The sequence below is a fragment of the Erpetoichthys calabaricus genome, chromosome 1, assembly GCF_900747795.2.
Source record: "Erpetoichthys calabaricus chromosome 1, fErpCal1.3, whole genome shotgun sequence".
Taxonomy (NCBI): domain Eukaryota; kingdom Metazoa; phylum Chordata; class Cladistia; order Polypteriformes; family Polypteridae; genus Erpetoichthys; species Erpetoichthys calabaricus.
Genome location: NC_041394.2, coordinates 270912376 through 270928545, shown reverse-complemented (window position 1 = coordinate 270928545; position 16170 = coordinate 270912376). Strand labels below are relative to the sequence as shown.

The following is a 16170-nucleotide window of genomic DNA, read 5'->3' as shown; positions in this document are numbered from 1 at the left end:
CTGCTTATCACACCAGTGTGTTTATTTACTAGATTCTTGGATCTTGTCCTGTAATTTCAACGTATGGCATAATAATTTACTATATTGGCAGAAAGTTCAAATGACTCTTGCCATTAGTGTTACATTCATTATCTCTGAGGTATGTGTGTGGTAAGCCAAGGTGTGCTCTTAGATGAATGTTCTTTAAAAGGATTTCACAAAAATATTGGTTACAAAAAAGATTGCAAACAAAGCAGCAATTGCCGAGTAAGTACTTTATGTTTGCTTCTAGTAACCAAGACAACTTTTTAAGCCATCTCTGTACTCTTTGTTCTCTTTGTTAATTTTCTAATCTATCTTGGTGCCTTATGTAAGAAAAAAATACATTGAAAGTACAGATAAATTGTAGTAAATGTGTGGTCTCGTAAAGTAAAAAAATGCAGAAACCCATTTCTTCTTCTAGTAAGGCTTAAGAGGATAACTTGTCTTTCTGTCTCTTGGTAATTGTACAGCACCCCATTCTGTATGGAAAGAGAACATTATTTTGTTTATTCTACTCTACTGTGTAGGTAAATCTGTTTTCATTGGTCTCAGGCTAGAGAACAGTATCCATGTGATGCCAAAGTGATCTCACAAAATCTCTCAATTTTGATTTTATGCTGCATACTACATACTACTTCAAAACACAAACAGTAAATTAGAGGTACAGAATTGTGATATACAGAATAACATTAATAAAACAGAATCATACAAAATTTTAATTTTAAAAATGCAATAAAAAAGCACCATACTTTATATGTTTGCTGATTTTAAATATTTGAGTCAAAGAACCTTTTTGGGACAGAAAGTCATCAAGAGTGAGTTCAGTAAAGGTTAACCAAACGTTTCCAGGAATAAGACAACAAACAGACCTGTTTCAGATAATATCAGATATATTCACCAATTTATTGTCCCATTCCATTACACATAATCAAAACCTTTTGACTTTTGTTGGAAACGCAATTGTGCTTAATCTGTTCAAGCTTGCTTCTCATAAGCATTCACATTATATACATTTCCAGAAATTCGTTTACCCTCATAGAATTTATTGCCATCTCTTCTTTCCTTCGGTGAAACAGTTTATGTTGTTTATTCCCACTTAAGATTACTTCTGTGTGCCATGCCACCCATATTTATCTGTTTTATGATGTCATCCTGAAACTGTTGACTCCTTTTACCGCTGGTGCACAGCTGCTACCAGACACACACATACACATAGGGGCACTTGGAAATCAACAGACATGACTTTTTAACATTTGTTTGATCACAGACATACTGTCTCATTATTTAAACACAAAACAAATGGGTTTGTGATGCTGTTGTTTTTGTTTTTCTGGAATATTATTTGTCTTCCCTTCTGGGATACTCAGAGATAGCTCTCAGAAAGAGTGTTTTTTCCTAGGGTGAACATCAAGTGAACTGCCATCCACCTCAACGTTTGGCTTTTTACATTTCCCATCAGGAGTGTAACCAGAATGGGTGGCTGTAAAATATTTTAATGGAACTTTCTGGGCTGTGCTGTTGGACCTGTCAGGTTTTCAGTTTTCTTTCTTGGCTGTGTCCTGGCACTGTGTCTTCCTGCAATGTGAAGAGGACAGTCCTTAAGGCATCTAATGTTCTCATCTAATTTTCAGTGTTGCTTTGTCAACCCCCAGGATGATTAGTGTTTGGAACGATAGCAATCTGTAACATCAACCCTCTTCCAATCTGTGAGCTCATGGTCAGAGATGACCATGCAGTGAGGCCATAAAACTAAGAGAGAGAACACCTACATTGCCACAGAGCTTACCTTCCCATTTTTAAAAGGTGAAGAGGTTTACCTACAATGCCAAGAACCACCTTACTACTTGTAGATTTGTGTTGAAATAACCATTTCATAGCTGAATTTTCTGTGACAGTATACAGTATACTGTACTTCTCATACCATTTTAAAAAGTTGCATTTTATGGAGTTTCTTTTTTTAATGTTCTCTGGTTTCCACAGCAAGTCCAGATGCCCTGCCACCTTGCTGACTAAGCCATTTTTGAGTACTAACCTTAGGTACCGCCCGTATGGAGTTTACATTGCATTTCTGGGTGTCTATATGGGTTTATTTTAAATTACCCAGGTTTATCATTCACATTCCAAAGCCAACCTGTTAGGTTTATTGGTGACTTTAAATTTGTTTGATGTGAGTGAGTGTGTGCACCTCATTTAGGGTGGTCCCCTGTGATAAATGGTCCGTGGCGCTGTGCTGACTGGCGGACTTGTGCAAGGAGGTGTGTGATAAGTGGTCCATGGTGTTGTGTGGGTTTTAAATAATCTCACCCAAGAATGTGCAGGCTCAGAATCACGTGTGAGCGCTCTACTTCGGGGATGGTTGGAGTACCTGGCTGGTTGTGCATGTGCATATGAATGTGAGCGTCACTCAGGTGCCTCCTTCAAATCTCGGAGGAGCGGCACATCATACCTGCACCCAATAAGGTCAGATGATAAAAGGAGCCTGCATGGCAGAGAGGAAAGGATACACAGAAAAGTATAGAGAACATGAGAAAAAACAAGAAAGAGAGAAGGAGAGACAGGGGTTAAAAACGGATGGATGATGGAGATGATGGCAGGATTGTGAGATGCTAGGGTGCGGAGGAGAGGAAGCAGGCAGCCGGGAGGAGAGTCCCTCAGAGAAGTGTAAGGCTAATGCTACGGGATAAGCAGAAGAGTCGTCTGTTTTAGAAAAGATGCACCGGGGACTGAGATTTTAGAACTAATTCTTTTTAACCAAGTTTTACTGGATATATTTATTTGAACTTGGTTAACCTCCACACGGACACTGTGTTTTTATTGGATTATTTATTTATTAAAGAATTGAATACACTGCACTGTTTGAACACTGGTTTGGTTTTTATTTGATTTTTAATAAAAGGACTTGAACCAGTTTTTGCACCTACCCCTTGCTGCAAGTGTATGTCCTCATTTGCCTGGCTTAACTTGGTTATGACTCTTGACCATTTGGGTTCAAGAGGCTCCCAAACCTGACATGAAGCATGAAGCTCACCCAGACCATCACATCCCCTCATTCCATTTAATGTTACTGCTATAGTACCTGGTTCTCCATGAACCTGAGAAACTGAGTGTGTGTATTACAAATGTTTGTATGTATATACTGTATATAACTTAGTTTAGAAATCTTTGTATTTCAGAAGTGTTGTACATAGAGACATAGAAGATTAACTCAAGTAGAATCAAGTGGATTTATTGTCCTGTTATCCATACATATGCATTGCAGCACACAGTGTCACGAAATAACATTCTCCAGGACCTCGTGGCAACATATACATAAACACAGGACAAGTGCAAGAGAGGTAAAGAACGCTAAATAAATAATAGGCAAATGAATATATAATGATAATTTGAAACAGCATCCACTGGCCACAGTCTCAATTGTTTTGAGCATTTGAGAAGTGTTCTGTATGCAGGCAGTAGCACAATGGAAACATGACTAGAAAAACAAAAGTATTGGCCAGGTACGGCAATTTAAGCATCACAAGACTTTTGTAAACACAAATTTCAGTTTGTTCCCTCCCCTGGTTGGAAAGTTCATATATTGATAATTGCTGGGGAGAACAGATTTCAAGTTCATGTGATTAAAATCTCCAACCACAATAATTAAACCACCAGGATGCAGTGTTTGTAGCTCTGTAACATTTCTGTATATTACAATTACCAGAATTAACTCCCCGAGCGATGTAAATGGTCAGAATAAAAATAACAGGTAAACGTGCCAAGTAAAAAGGATGGCACCTTCCCATTAAATGTTCCAGCACTGCTGGCTTGACACTGCTGCAACGTTTTTTCATCATTTGCTTTTCACATAAAGAAATAGACCACCTCTGTGCACCTTACCCATTGCTGAAGCAACTTAGTCCATTTGAAAAGTGTTCAGTCCACCCAACTGAATGGCTGCATCAGGGATATTGTTATGCAGCTACATTTGAGCATATTTCTGATTCACAGGTGGTAGGCCATATTTAGCCATTTAAACTATCAGTTAACATGGACCTGCACAATCCATCAAACTGGTTCATGCTTTTCTATAGGGATGGAGAGCAAACTGAGAATGAAGATTGCTGCTTTTGTTTTGAAATCTGGAACTTTCATTCTCAGAATAATTCATTGCTTATCAGAGCATCTCGTCATTGATTATTCAGAGTGGCTCTTTGTTTTTCACTCAGTGCTGCCTGTGTATGCTGCTACCTGAATTTAGGTTCAAACAACAAAATACTGTATATGACTTATTAAATATGGTTCATTAGTAATACCATGAATCTACTGATTTCTTCTTACATTATAACATCATTTCCATTCTAACAACTTTGAAATGAAATACAAATTGTGATAATATATTTCATATTATTAGATAGTTGCATGAAAATATATGTATCCAACTGGAAAATAAGCTTCAGAGCGCAAAGATCTTTTTTTCATATTCAGTGAAGATTATTTTGGAAATTTTTTTAACACAGTTTTATGACCTGATGAAATTATGTAATTTCTCAAATTCATCATAAAATTTAGGAGTGTTTCCTCACGGAAAAAATGAAGGAAACCACAAGGCTGGATTGAAAGCAGTTGGCTCAGTGGGGTGGCTTCTTCCTGTCACCTCTGGAACACTGGCACTGTACCCTCCACCCACTATTTATGAAACGGACGTCAAACATCAAAGATTTTTTTTTGTAATAAAGGTCATCATTCGGTCAGTAGCTTTGTTCTTTTGTTAAAAAAATTATTTTCAGCGCCCTTTAAAACCTCTGAATGAACAAGCTTCCTTTCTGGAATAACATAGTTTCATTTTTCATGGCAGTACTGGGAAGATTCCTTTGCCAGAATGTAAATCCCTTAGGATCTCCAATAGATTTTGCATGTGTTGCAAATTAATTCAAACAAGATACCAGGATAAATTATTATGATTATTAATTATATCTTGCTATTTATTGCTGAGGGTAGCATTTTGGTGCAGTGGTTAGTAATGCTGCCTTACACATCCTGGAGATGGCATGTAAATCATAGTCCACGTGTTCTCTGTGGCTGTGAGAGCTTTCCTGCCACACTTCAAAGATATTTACTGTGCATAAGGCTAACTGCTGAGACCAAATTGCAACTGTATGGGTGTATATGTGAGTGTGCTTTGTGAATGGCTGTTTGGGGTTTATTTCTTCCCTCCATCTGTTGCTGTTTGCATAGTCTTTGGCTCCTCACCACCTTGAGCTAGATTAGTTTATTCATAAAAAAAGGTATAGGTATATATTTGCTGATTGAACCCAAGTACAGCACGAGACTCCTCAGCACCACACTGGAACAGTGTGAGGTTTTTTACGATGGCTGGAGTGCCAAACCTGCCACCAACCCCAAAGTTTTAGTGCTGAGATTATTATTTTTAATAAAATGGAGTGACTGGCTGTGAAAAGGTAATGAGGATTAAGAGTATCACTAAAATAATGGAAGATAAGGGTGGTCTACAGTAAACAGTTATGGGCGATATGCAAACAATTTGTTATTTTTGAAGAAGCTCTTTTTAATGAATCATGGGAATCGATTCACAAACACATTGAAATTGATTTAGTAGAGCTCAACAGGAGTGCTGAAGCTTATGTGTGATGCCATCAGCTGTATTCGTTAAGATGATTAATAATTGTCATTCACAATAATTCTTGTTTCTTTCTAGTTAGAACTAAATCATTATTGGTGAACAAGAACTCCTTAATTGATTATTCTCTCGTTCCTTAAAAAAATAAACTACATTAACAACTCACTTATATTGGAATATTTTAAATGTTTTTTGTAAAATTTGTTATTGGTATTGTGTTAAATAGATCATATGTTAAACTGATGCATTCATGTCTCTTTGTACATTCAACAAATTATACACACAAAACTGAACCATATGAGAATTATATTGTAATTTCTACCAATTATTTGCTTTCAACTTTACTTTAGCACCCACTTTTTTATGGCTTATTGAAAGAACCGATTCTTTCTAGTTTGAACAAGAACAAATTACACAAATTTCATTCATTTCATTTACAAATGAGTAACACAATTTTCATTCATTTGATTCGTGAACTAAATCAATGAATTATTCCTGGAGAAGAAGTCATTAATGCCCTGTCTTTATCGGAGACTACAGATAACTCCTAACACTAACGATTTAAAATACTATAATTTCTTTGTTCACTTTTTTGGCACATCTTCTTGACTTGCTATGTGTTTCATTCCTAACAGTACATTTACATTTTTGCTTAGCCGACACTTTTATCCAAAGTGACTTACAAAAGAAGTCAATATAATCAACAAAACATCAGTCTGGGGCACTGTTCAGGAACTAGTGTTATAGGACAAGGATTCAAAATTGATTGTCACAAGTTAAGAGCCTCTGAACAAAAGACAAGCTAATTTAAAAGTCCTAGGTTATGTAATAGCTAGTATCAGTTAGACAGAAAGTCATGAAACAAGAGAGTCTTAAAATGCTTCTTAAACACATTCAGGGAGTGAGCATTTCGAATAGAGGTGGGAAGGTTGTTCCACCAGACAGGAGCTACACATAAGATTTAATACCACACAGAGGTGGCATCACTAGATACCATATCATTAGCAGACCTGAGTAGGCAAGGAGGAGCGTAGGACCTCACAAGTTTCTCCTGTACAGGGCTGTACCTGCATTCACATTATCATTATTTTACATATTTGGAAACATGATTTGAAAACTCAATATGAATTGCAAATAATGCAATACTAGAGCCTGCTTCGGTCATCTCCAGGCTGAAGGCCGAAGAACATTGGCAGGATATTGGGGCAGGGCTCAGTGCAGCACCTACACTGAGTGTCTGGGATGGTGGCAGGGAGCCGTGCAGGTTAAATGTTGACTGCGCTTGTTGGTGGACATCACCTCTTTTTGCGGAGACACCTTAAAGGGTATGCAGATGAGGTTGTTTTAAAGGGCAGGAGTCTGCCAGTGATTTAAACACCATTTTTATAAATATTATATATATAATATATTATTGTTAATTTATTGGAGATTGTACCTCCACCAGCACACCTGTTTTTATCGAATTACTTATTGTTTATTTATAAGAAGATGTTTCTGCAATGCACTTTTTGAACACTTTGTTTTGTTTAAATACAAGCACTAAGCACTGTGATGAAATATACTCTATTGCTTGTTTGTTTCCTCATTGCCTGACTTATCTCAGACATGGCTATTGACAGTTACTGGTTCAAGAGTTCAAAAGGGACATGGCAGCTGCAGACGACCTGGACTATCACGTACGTGTGATCTGTATAATTAATAAAGAAAGAGAAAATATAATAGTGCTAATAAAGAAAACCTAAAGGCACAAATAAGTCCCCAGCAAAGTCCTAACACTTTCCCAATCGCTATATGAGTGCAGTTTGTAAGGTTTCCTAATGTATTCCAAAGACATACAGTTTAGGTGGATTGGCAGCTTTAAATTTACCCAGGATAAGTGAATGAACTGTGCAATGAACTCACAGACTATAAGGGGCTGAGCTGTGCGGTGAACTGACAGACTATATATAAGGGGCTTATTCAGGAACTGTTTTTGAGATTACATTTGTGATTTGAAATTAGAGGATTAAAAATGTATGGGTAAATAATAAAATTATTTGTTCTCTTTTAAACTAATCCAACTTTTAAAATCAGAAAAATGTAGACTTGTTTAGGACCTTCTGGAGACCCAATATAATGATGGCTGTTAGGCTGAAAAGAGAGCTTGCTGCATAATGTTACACTCTTGCTGTTACAGTTAGAGGTCAGAAGCCTGGTTGCTTAATTGAGCAAAAGAAGTTTTCTATGTGGATTTAGTAATTGTTTCCTGTATTTGATGTACAACTATTTATTTTATCCCGGAAACTTTTTTCACTTCAGTTATATCATTATTTTTTGTATTTGTTTTGTTGTTTTGTTATGCCAGTCATTAACTCTCAAAGCAGCTACACAGCACAGACTTTCTTCTCCTGCTTTTTTAATTCTTCATATAATCTGCTGGCACAGTGGATTATACGCTACTACAAAAATGCTGTTAAAATAGACTGGAAGATGTGCACATTTTTGGGAAGCTGTAAAAAAAGTTTTCTAGAATACCGAAGTGTTGATATCAAAAACAAAATCCAGAGGGTTAAACTATAAGTGAAGTCAAAATGAGAGTTGCCAAGAGTCATTACCAACATTACTAGAATATCACCAAAACCAGAAAATGTAAGAATACTAGAATATCACCAAAAATGGTAACATTATTAACCATATTAAGAAGCTAAAAAATATCATTCATTTACCAGAATGCCAAATACTCTTAGCTCAAGACTAACACTGTTCAAGGGATAAATCCATAATCTTGGATTGCAACATGATGCATTCAGTAGTAATGGTGCAGTATGTCCTAGCAAAACACTAAAAAATAAGCTGAAATATCAGTGTGACACACTTTAAATTAAATAACAATATTAATATCTTTCTGAACCAAAAGAGTTCCTCCCAAACACACATACGGTTATGTTCCAAAACGAATATTCACAAAAAATGAACAGATAAAATGTCTTGTTTGTTTTTGTTTTTCCTGCGACGTCATTTCTAATTTTCATAGGTGCTGTAATTTTTGTTATTCTATCGTCAGGTAATAGAGTCAAGCTCCTGGAAGTCATGGCATGTGACGTATCAGCATGGCTCTTTTTAATTGCCATTTTCCTGTAAAAAAAGATTGTGAATTTAATTCTAAAAATCTTTTTGCATGTGCCTCTTTGTTTTTGTTCATTTTATTTGGACCTGTTTTCAAAGTTTTCTTAATTATGAGTTTTGTTTGTTGTTTAGGCTCAAAAGCATGGTGTTGACCTCCTGGTTATGACTTTCACTTGTTTTTTGGTTTTTGATTTCATTTTATGGTTCCATTCCTTGACCAGAACATCATATAGCACAATTGGGTAAAGGGATGCTTTCTGATTCTAAGGACCCAAGCAGCCAGCCAGCTTCTCCAAGTCAGAATGCTAAATAGAGCTGGTGAGGGCTCTTACTGATTTCTCACTGGTGACACCCAATAAGTAGCTAGGCAGAGGTTGCTTTTGTGTTCATCTCTTATTATAAAGCATAGCTCACATTTATATAACTGACTATGCTATTAGGGGAGGCACGGTGACAAAGTGCAGAGACCTTGCAGTAAGGACACCTGGGTTCACTTCCCAGGTCCTCCCTGTGTGGAGTTTGCATGTTCTCCCCGTGTCTGCGTGGGTTTCCTCTGGGTGCTCCAGTTTCTTAATTGTGTAACCACTTAAAATCTTCATATACTGTTAATTTGTATACAGTGTATACTGTGCATTGTTTTGCATAATGAAATAATAATATTGAGGGTCTCAGATCTGTGCTAACCCATCATGGTCTAGGTAGCTTTAATAAAGCTTAATAAATTTTAATTTTGGAGTCTGGTTAATACAACAAAAATATTCATGAAACCTAACACCCTGGCATCTTCATATATTGCAGTTCCCTGCTTTCATTGAATTCTTTTGCACTGTCTTGCATTTTAAAATAATAAAAAAATCTTAGGATAAATCATACCACATTTTTAAAATTGCCATACAGTTTAAACTGATTTTTTTAGTAAATTTGAAATTTAAAATGTGAGTTTTATTTTACATTTAATAGAATTTATCACATAAATGTAATTTATTTTATCAATTTCAATATAATACAGTATTATCAGTGTGTCTTATGCAAGCCATCATGACATTTTGTGAGGCTGACTGGACATAAGCCAAGGTGGTGCATCTTTTTGAATTATAATTGTTTGTCATGACATGAGAGAGTCACGATGTGTTGCCTGTTGGTTGGATATACAGTATAAGAAATAATTTCACTGTACATATGACAATAAAACTACTACTATTGGAACTTTATACAGTAGATGCTGAATTGACATGGGGAAAATCACTCATTCTTAGTACAAAAAAAATTAGTGTTTGCTATTAAAAACGTGTCTACATTTTATGTCAAACAAAAGAAATCTTTTGACTCAAAATGGAATGCATCTTTTTATCTGTTTCCAGTTTTTTTCTATGCCCAGCTTTTCACTGCAGATAATAAACTAAAGTATGCTTTGAAGACTTTTGCTTTCATGCAGTACAGCTGTATTATTTTAGTTTTGACAGTACCGTGACATGCAATTCATTCTGTAAGGAGGAAGCCATCTAAACAGGTCATTCATTTAGGCCATAAGGTTCTGACCTTCACCTGAAGTCTATCACTGTCTTATCAACTATCTTCTGCCATGATAAAGTAAAGGCATTTTTGTCTCTAATTTTAACCTATGAACTTCTTAAAGCAATTAGATGTGCTTCCTCAATTTGTTTCACGTTTCACTTCTCCTTAGCATTTGTGACGGCCTCTATAATCACATCTTCTTTCTTGAACATACAAAAAGTGTGTGGCTTATTTAAGCAGTTTACTTGCATGCATTCAGAAACCCACAGCTTTCATGGAAAAAATTCCCTGTTATAAAACACATTTGTTATCTAAGTCAGTGGTTCTTAAATTTAGGAAGTCATGGAGCACCTCTGTTCTTGCAGTTTTTTTTTTTTTTTTTATTCCAACCAGTTTCACAAATACGTGTGTCCAGCTTGTGCCTAACTGATATTATTGTTTGATTATCTGGCATTTTTTCTTCTGTAGTTTAGCATTCAGAAAGGTGTACAAGAAATTTGAAATTTTTTTGCCATTACTTTAAAAGCCTAACTTTTGTTTACTATTTTTTTTCCTGTGGACTTTGCTCCTTTAATCGTATTCAGATACTGATGATTAGTGAAAAGCAGTACAGACACGGCTGTGTATAACACACAGTGCTAAAGCAGAACCAGAAGTTCATTGTTTTACTTATTTGCGTGCTAATTAATCAGCAAAGGCTTAAATTAGTGGTTTTCAGGTTCAGTCTCGTGGAGCACCTTAACTGCAGGTTTCCTTCCCAACCTACTACTACTTTAAACTGGACACCTGCCTCAATCAGATATTTCCCAGTTTCTGCCATCTTTATATGAAGCCAGAAATTGTAATGTTTTGAGGAAATAAGCATTTGAGTATACTAAAATTGGGTGAATTATTTCTCACTTTATTGCTTTGTTTAAAGATTTTGCTCTTTTTTAATATTCTGATTATTTAAACCTTTTATTGCAAAGTCGCTGTGTAACCTGGCTTCGTCCAGAAAATTTCAGAAGACAATGGATATCAGTTTATAGAGCCATCGGTTAACTTGGTCTGCAGAAGTACCATGCAATATATATATCCTTTATACCAAAGTACCGTTTGGTACTGTGGTTAAGCCTTTAGACTTCAACACCTGAGGTTATGGGTTCAAATCTTGTTACTGACACTATGTGACTAAGAGCAAGACACTTCACCTGCCTGTGTTCCAATTGGAAAAACAAAAGAAATGTAACTGATTGTATGTTGTAAATCACCATGGATAAAGGTGTCAGTTAAGTAATAATATTATGGTTAGGTCAGTGGAGCTACTTACTCTTGAACAAGCTATACACAATGGTCTGTGAGTAAAAGATTCCGGCTTTAGATCAACTCCAGCTTTTTTTCTGCTTTTCCTAATGAGTTGACTTTTGTTGATGGTCATTGCAAAACACAACTATACTGGAAAATGTGTATTCTTTTGATTTAAATGGGTAATTAGTAGGAATAATGTGAAATTTGAATATATGTTACTATCATTATTAGATGTTTACAATTATTATTTGCTTACGGTGTGCAATGAAGTCCAGTTTTTCTTTTCATGTTTTTTTTTTGGCAGTATGTAGTTCCCCTTTAAAGTCCACAGATGTGAATGTATATGTGAAGCAGTGCTTGAAGTGGATTTACATAAGTGCTCGTACCCAATGTGTTACTGTGAGCAAAGAGTGCAGAGCATTTCTCCAGTACAAATTCAAGCATTTGGAAATAGTGTTTTTGTTCATGGGTGAGTGAGTGATAAACTGAGTGAGTGAGTAATCTTATATATATATACTGTATGTATATATATATATATATATATATATATATATATATATATATATATATATATATATATATATATATATATATAATAATAATAATAAAAGGCAAAGCCCTCACTGACTCACTGACTGACTGACTGACTGACTCATCACTAATTCTCCAACTTCCCGTGTAGGTAGAAGGCTGAAATTTGGCAGGCTCATTCCTTACAGCTTACTTACAAAAGTTAGGCAGGTTTCATTTCGAAATTCAACGCGTAATGGTCATAACTGGAACCTCTTTTTTGACAATATACTGTAATGGACGGCAGCTCGATGGCCGTGGGAGGCGGAGTTGAGTTTCACGTCATCACGCCTCCCACGTAATCACGTGAAAAGACTGTGAACGCAGTAGGGAGAAATGAAGGAAGAGCCGCAAACAGCGAAGAACAAAAAATTCATTAAACAATTGAGAAGGGAGCGAAACAATAAGAAGCGAGCGACTGAAGCATACAAGCATCTTCATAAGGGAAACAAAGCACGGTATAAAACGTAAGTTTAAATTAAGTTTATAGAAACGCTCCCGCTGCGGATTGCAATAACATATTCGCGAGATAAAAGTTTAATGAGAAGACACGAGGTATAAACGAACCACACGCCGTAGCGCAACGTTAGGGGCTTCACCTCTGGCGCTGACATTCGAGATTCGATTCCCGAGAGGGGATGCAATGAGTGTGTACGCATGAAGAGCACAGAATTAGGGCGAAACATGTGTCGCGTACTCTTTGCATAATTTGAAAGTAAACAATTTCAACCATTCTATGATCTGCTTCTCGCAACTGAAAGACGGCACATGGCGGATGTTAGCCGACTTGCTGACCGCAACGTTAGGGGCTTCAACTCTGGCGCTGACGATAGAGATTCGATTCCCGAGAGGGGATGCAGTGAGTATGTACGCCTGATGAGCCCAGAATTAGGGAGAAACACGTGTTGCATACTCTTTGCATTATTTGAAAGTAAACTATTAAAACGATTCCCGAGAGGGGATGCAGTGAGTGTGTATGCCTGATGAGCCCAGAATTAGGGAGAAACACGTGTCGCATACTCTTTGCATTATTTGAAAGTAAACTATTAAAACCATTCTATGATCTGCTTCTGGGAACAGAAAGAGGGCACGTGCGGACGTAAGGCGACTTGCTGACCAACCACAAGCGTAACCTGGCAGGTAACCACCCATACAATCAGATTGTGATTCAGAAAACGAATGCCATGAATGTAATTACCACGATCCACATACTGTCAAATAAACGAAGCACACGCCGTAGCGCGACAGCTGTGAAAAGGGAGGTTCACAAAAAAACAAATCCTTAACAAATACTTATTGGTATATTTTCGATCTGTTTAAAAAGGTTTTCTTTTCTTCTTAATAAAAAATTACAAGCAGTACTTCGCCGCAACGAAGCCCGAGAATTTGGCTATATATATCTGCTTCTCGCAATTAAAAGAGGGCACGTGGCGGATGTTAGACGACTTGATGACCAAGCATAAGCGTTACCTGCCAGGTAACCACCCATACAATCAGATTGTGATTCAGACTAGGAATGCAATGAATGTAATTACCCCGATCTACATACAAGGCGAAAGTCTTGCAACATTCAAAGATGATGGTTTGGGATAAGTACACCATGGAACATAAAAGAGCTTATGAATCCTTGAACCGAAGAAAGCAAGATCTCGGAGATCGTAAAAAAAAAAAATAGGAGATAATGCCGTTTTACTCGCTGTAGATTTTAGTCAAACATTACCAGTTATTCCACGAGAGAGACCAGCAGATGAACTCAACGCGTGTTTAAAATCCATGCTTCTCCCACGGTCGGTTATATGTTGCGTGTTCTCGGGTAGGTACACCAAAAAATGTATACATTTAAGCATGTAATGGGCAAACAAAAAATGAGGTATACCCGAAGGCACTGCAGTAGTACTTAATGTAACTTTACTTCTTAAATGTTAATGTTTTACTGTTTAATAATTTATACACTTCTTATATGTTGTTCAGATTCTTTTATCAAAATACCAGCAAGGTTGGCACCCAAGCCCAATTGCATTGCTGAGGGTGTTTCGGTCCTATGGTGCCAAACAAGCTTGGATTTGTCATTGTCCAGCACTGCATAAAGTGTGTTCAGAAGATAAAAAAAAAGTTGCACAGTGATATGGAGAAAAATGACAGCACATAGAACTTCACTTTAAAGCTAGGATGCCTTTTAGATATTTTTTTTCTCTAGTTTCCTTTACCAGTCCAGGTACATACTGTTAGGCTGACTGGTGACCCCAAAGTGATTTGAGTATGTCTGGGTAGTTTTGCCCTGTGATGAATTTCCAATCTATTGTGCAGCTACATCATACATTGAACCATTGTTTTTCTGAATCTGGCTGTGGTTGCGTGCATCACTGGCCACTGCAAACCAGGTATAAGGAATGAATTGATATTTAATGATATACTGGAGATTATGGCATGTGCATGTAACATTGGTTTATTTTTCACTTTTATCTTATTACATTCTAATTTTGTAAAATTATTTGTTAGTGAATAAATCTTTGTCAAAGTTTGAAATAGGACATATTTTATTGCATTTAGTTTTTTTTTTACTTTTATCTCTTTGTCTTCCAGGTAAAACTTGATGACCGAGTTATAAAAGTAGAACTGGGCCTATTGATTCGAACATTGCAAAAAAAAGATGCCGGGGTGTATTACTGCAAAGCCCAAGATCACACATTTACACATACTATAATTAAAATTAATTTAAAAGTAATTGAAAATGAGCAAATGGAAAACACACAGAGTAAAGCAGAAGATGAAGAAGGGCGCCACAGAGATCTTACTCCTGAATTCCGTTACAGATACAAGGACTATCTCCAGCTTGTCAGCAGCCCTTCATTCACCTTGGATGATTACTGTGAGCAAATGTGGCACAGAGAGAAACGACGGCAGAAAAATAAGGGATCAGCCGGCAAATGGAAACACATGCAGGAAATGAAGAAAAGCAGAAATCGGAGACATCACAGCCAATACTCAACAAAGAATGGAGAGGGTACAGATACATAAAATTTAGATGTTTTATTCTTTCTAAAAATTAATCTAATTTTTTGTGTAGTTCCCTTCAGCAGAGGCATAAAAATCATACTCAAAAATGTGTTACTAGACAGGATTAATTGCAAGTAATACAAGGTAGGACACTTCATATGATTTTTTCTGCATTGTAAAGGTAGTGGTATGTTCACACATGTTTGTTATTAAAAATGTAAATATTTTAATAAATTGTAAAGAGAACAGCATCTTTTGCAAGATGTGAGGATCCTTTCTGACACTTGGCTTTATAGGCTAAGAAAACTTTTATATGTTATAATGTATAATGTCATTAATATTATTATTATTATTATTATTATTATTACGACTACACTCTTAGTATGTCCAATGAATTGTTGTTGGTGTCATTTGTTGTATAAATATATGTGGTTAAGAACTGCTTTTGTTATTGTCATGGTACATTAAATTAGGATTTTTTTTACTTATCGTTTATAATAATGTTTGTTTCATTAAAAATAAAAAAGTTGTTTTGTACACCACAGAATTTGTCTTCATAAATCTCAGGCACAGCTGATTTGGAGAACTTGAAGTATACAGATTTATTGATCACTCATGAAGTGATATAAATGCGTAAAATCCTGGACCACTGAATTCATTGACCTCATATGTTGTTCTATAACAGGGAGCACAAACCATCGACTGTTATTTGTGGAAATGATAGATAAGTTATGGACACAGAAATCCAGTATTGCCATTTTATATAAATATTACATTTGTAAAGTAAAGCTGTGGAAGGTTAGTATTAGAAGACTGTGACCAATCAAATAATTAACATGTAAACTAAATGCAATTTAGTTGCAAGAATTTAATAATAATGTCAAGACAAAAATCTGATGTTTTTTCAGACATTTTGCATGTGTTTTCTTTGTTAAAAATTTCATGGATGTTTAATCTGTTTTTCTTTTTTAAAGTAAAATTCACACTCCAAATAACAATCAGTTACAGAGAAATGTGAAAACAAACTTAAACAGTCATGTTATAAAACAATTCTGAAT

At 36.0% G+C, this 16170-nt stretch overlaps 1 protein-coding gene across 2 annotated transcripts in view; it reads left to right on the top strand.

Moving 5' to 3' along the window:
* sema3d (sema domain, immunoglobulin domain (Ig), short basic domain, secreted, (semaphorin) 3D) overlaps window positions 1–15659 on the top strand; it is a 187311-nt gene extending 171652 nt beyond the window's left edge. For both annotated transcript variants that reach the window (XM_028814985.2, XM_028814990.2), the window contains exon 18: window positions 14699–15659. In XM_028814985.2, the coding sequence (XP_028670818.2) occupies window positions 14699–15133 (435 nt within the window). In that variant the 3' untranslated portion in view covers window positions 15134–15659. The remainder of the gene's footprint in view (window positions 1–14698) is intronic.
* The last annotated feature ends 511 nt before the right edge of the window (window positions 15660–16170 follow it).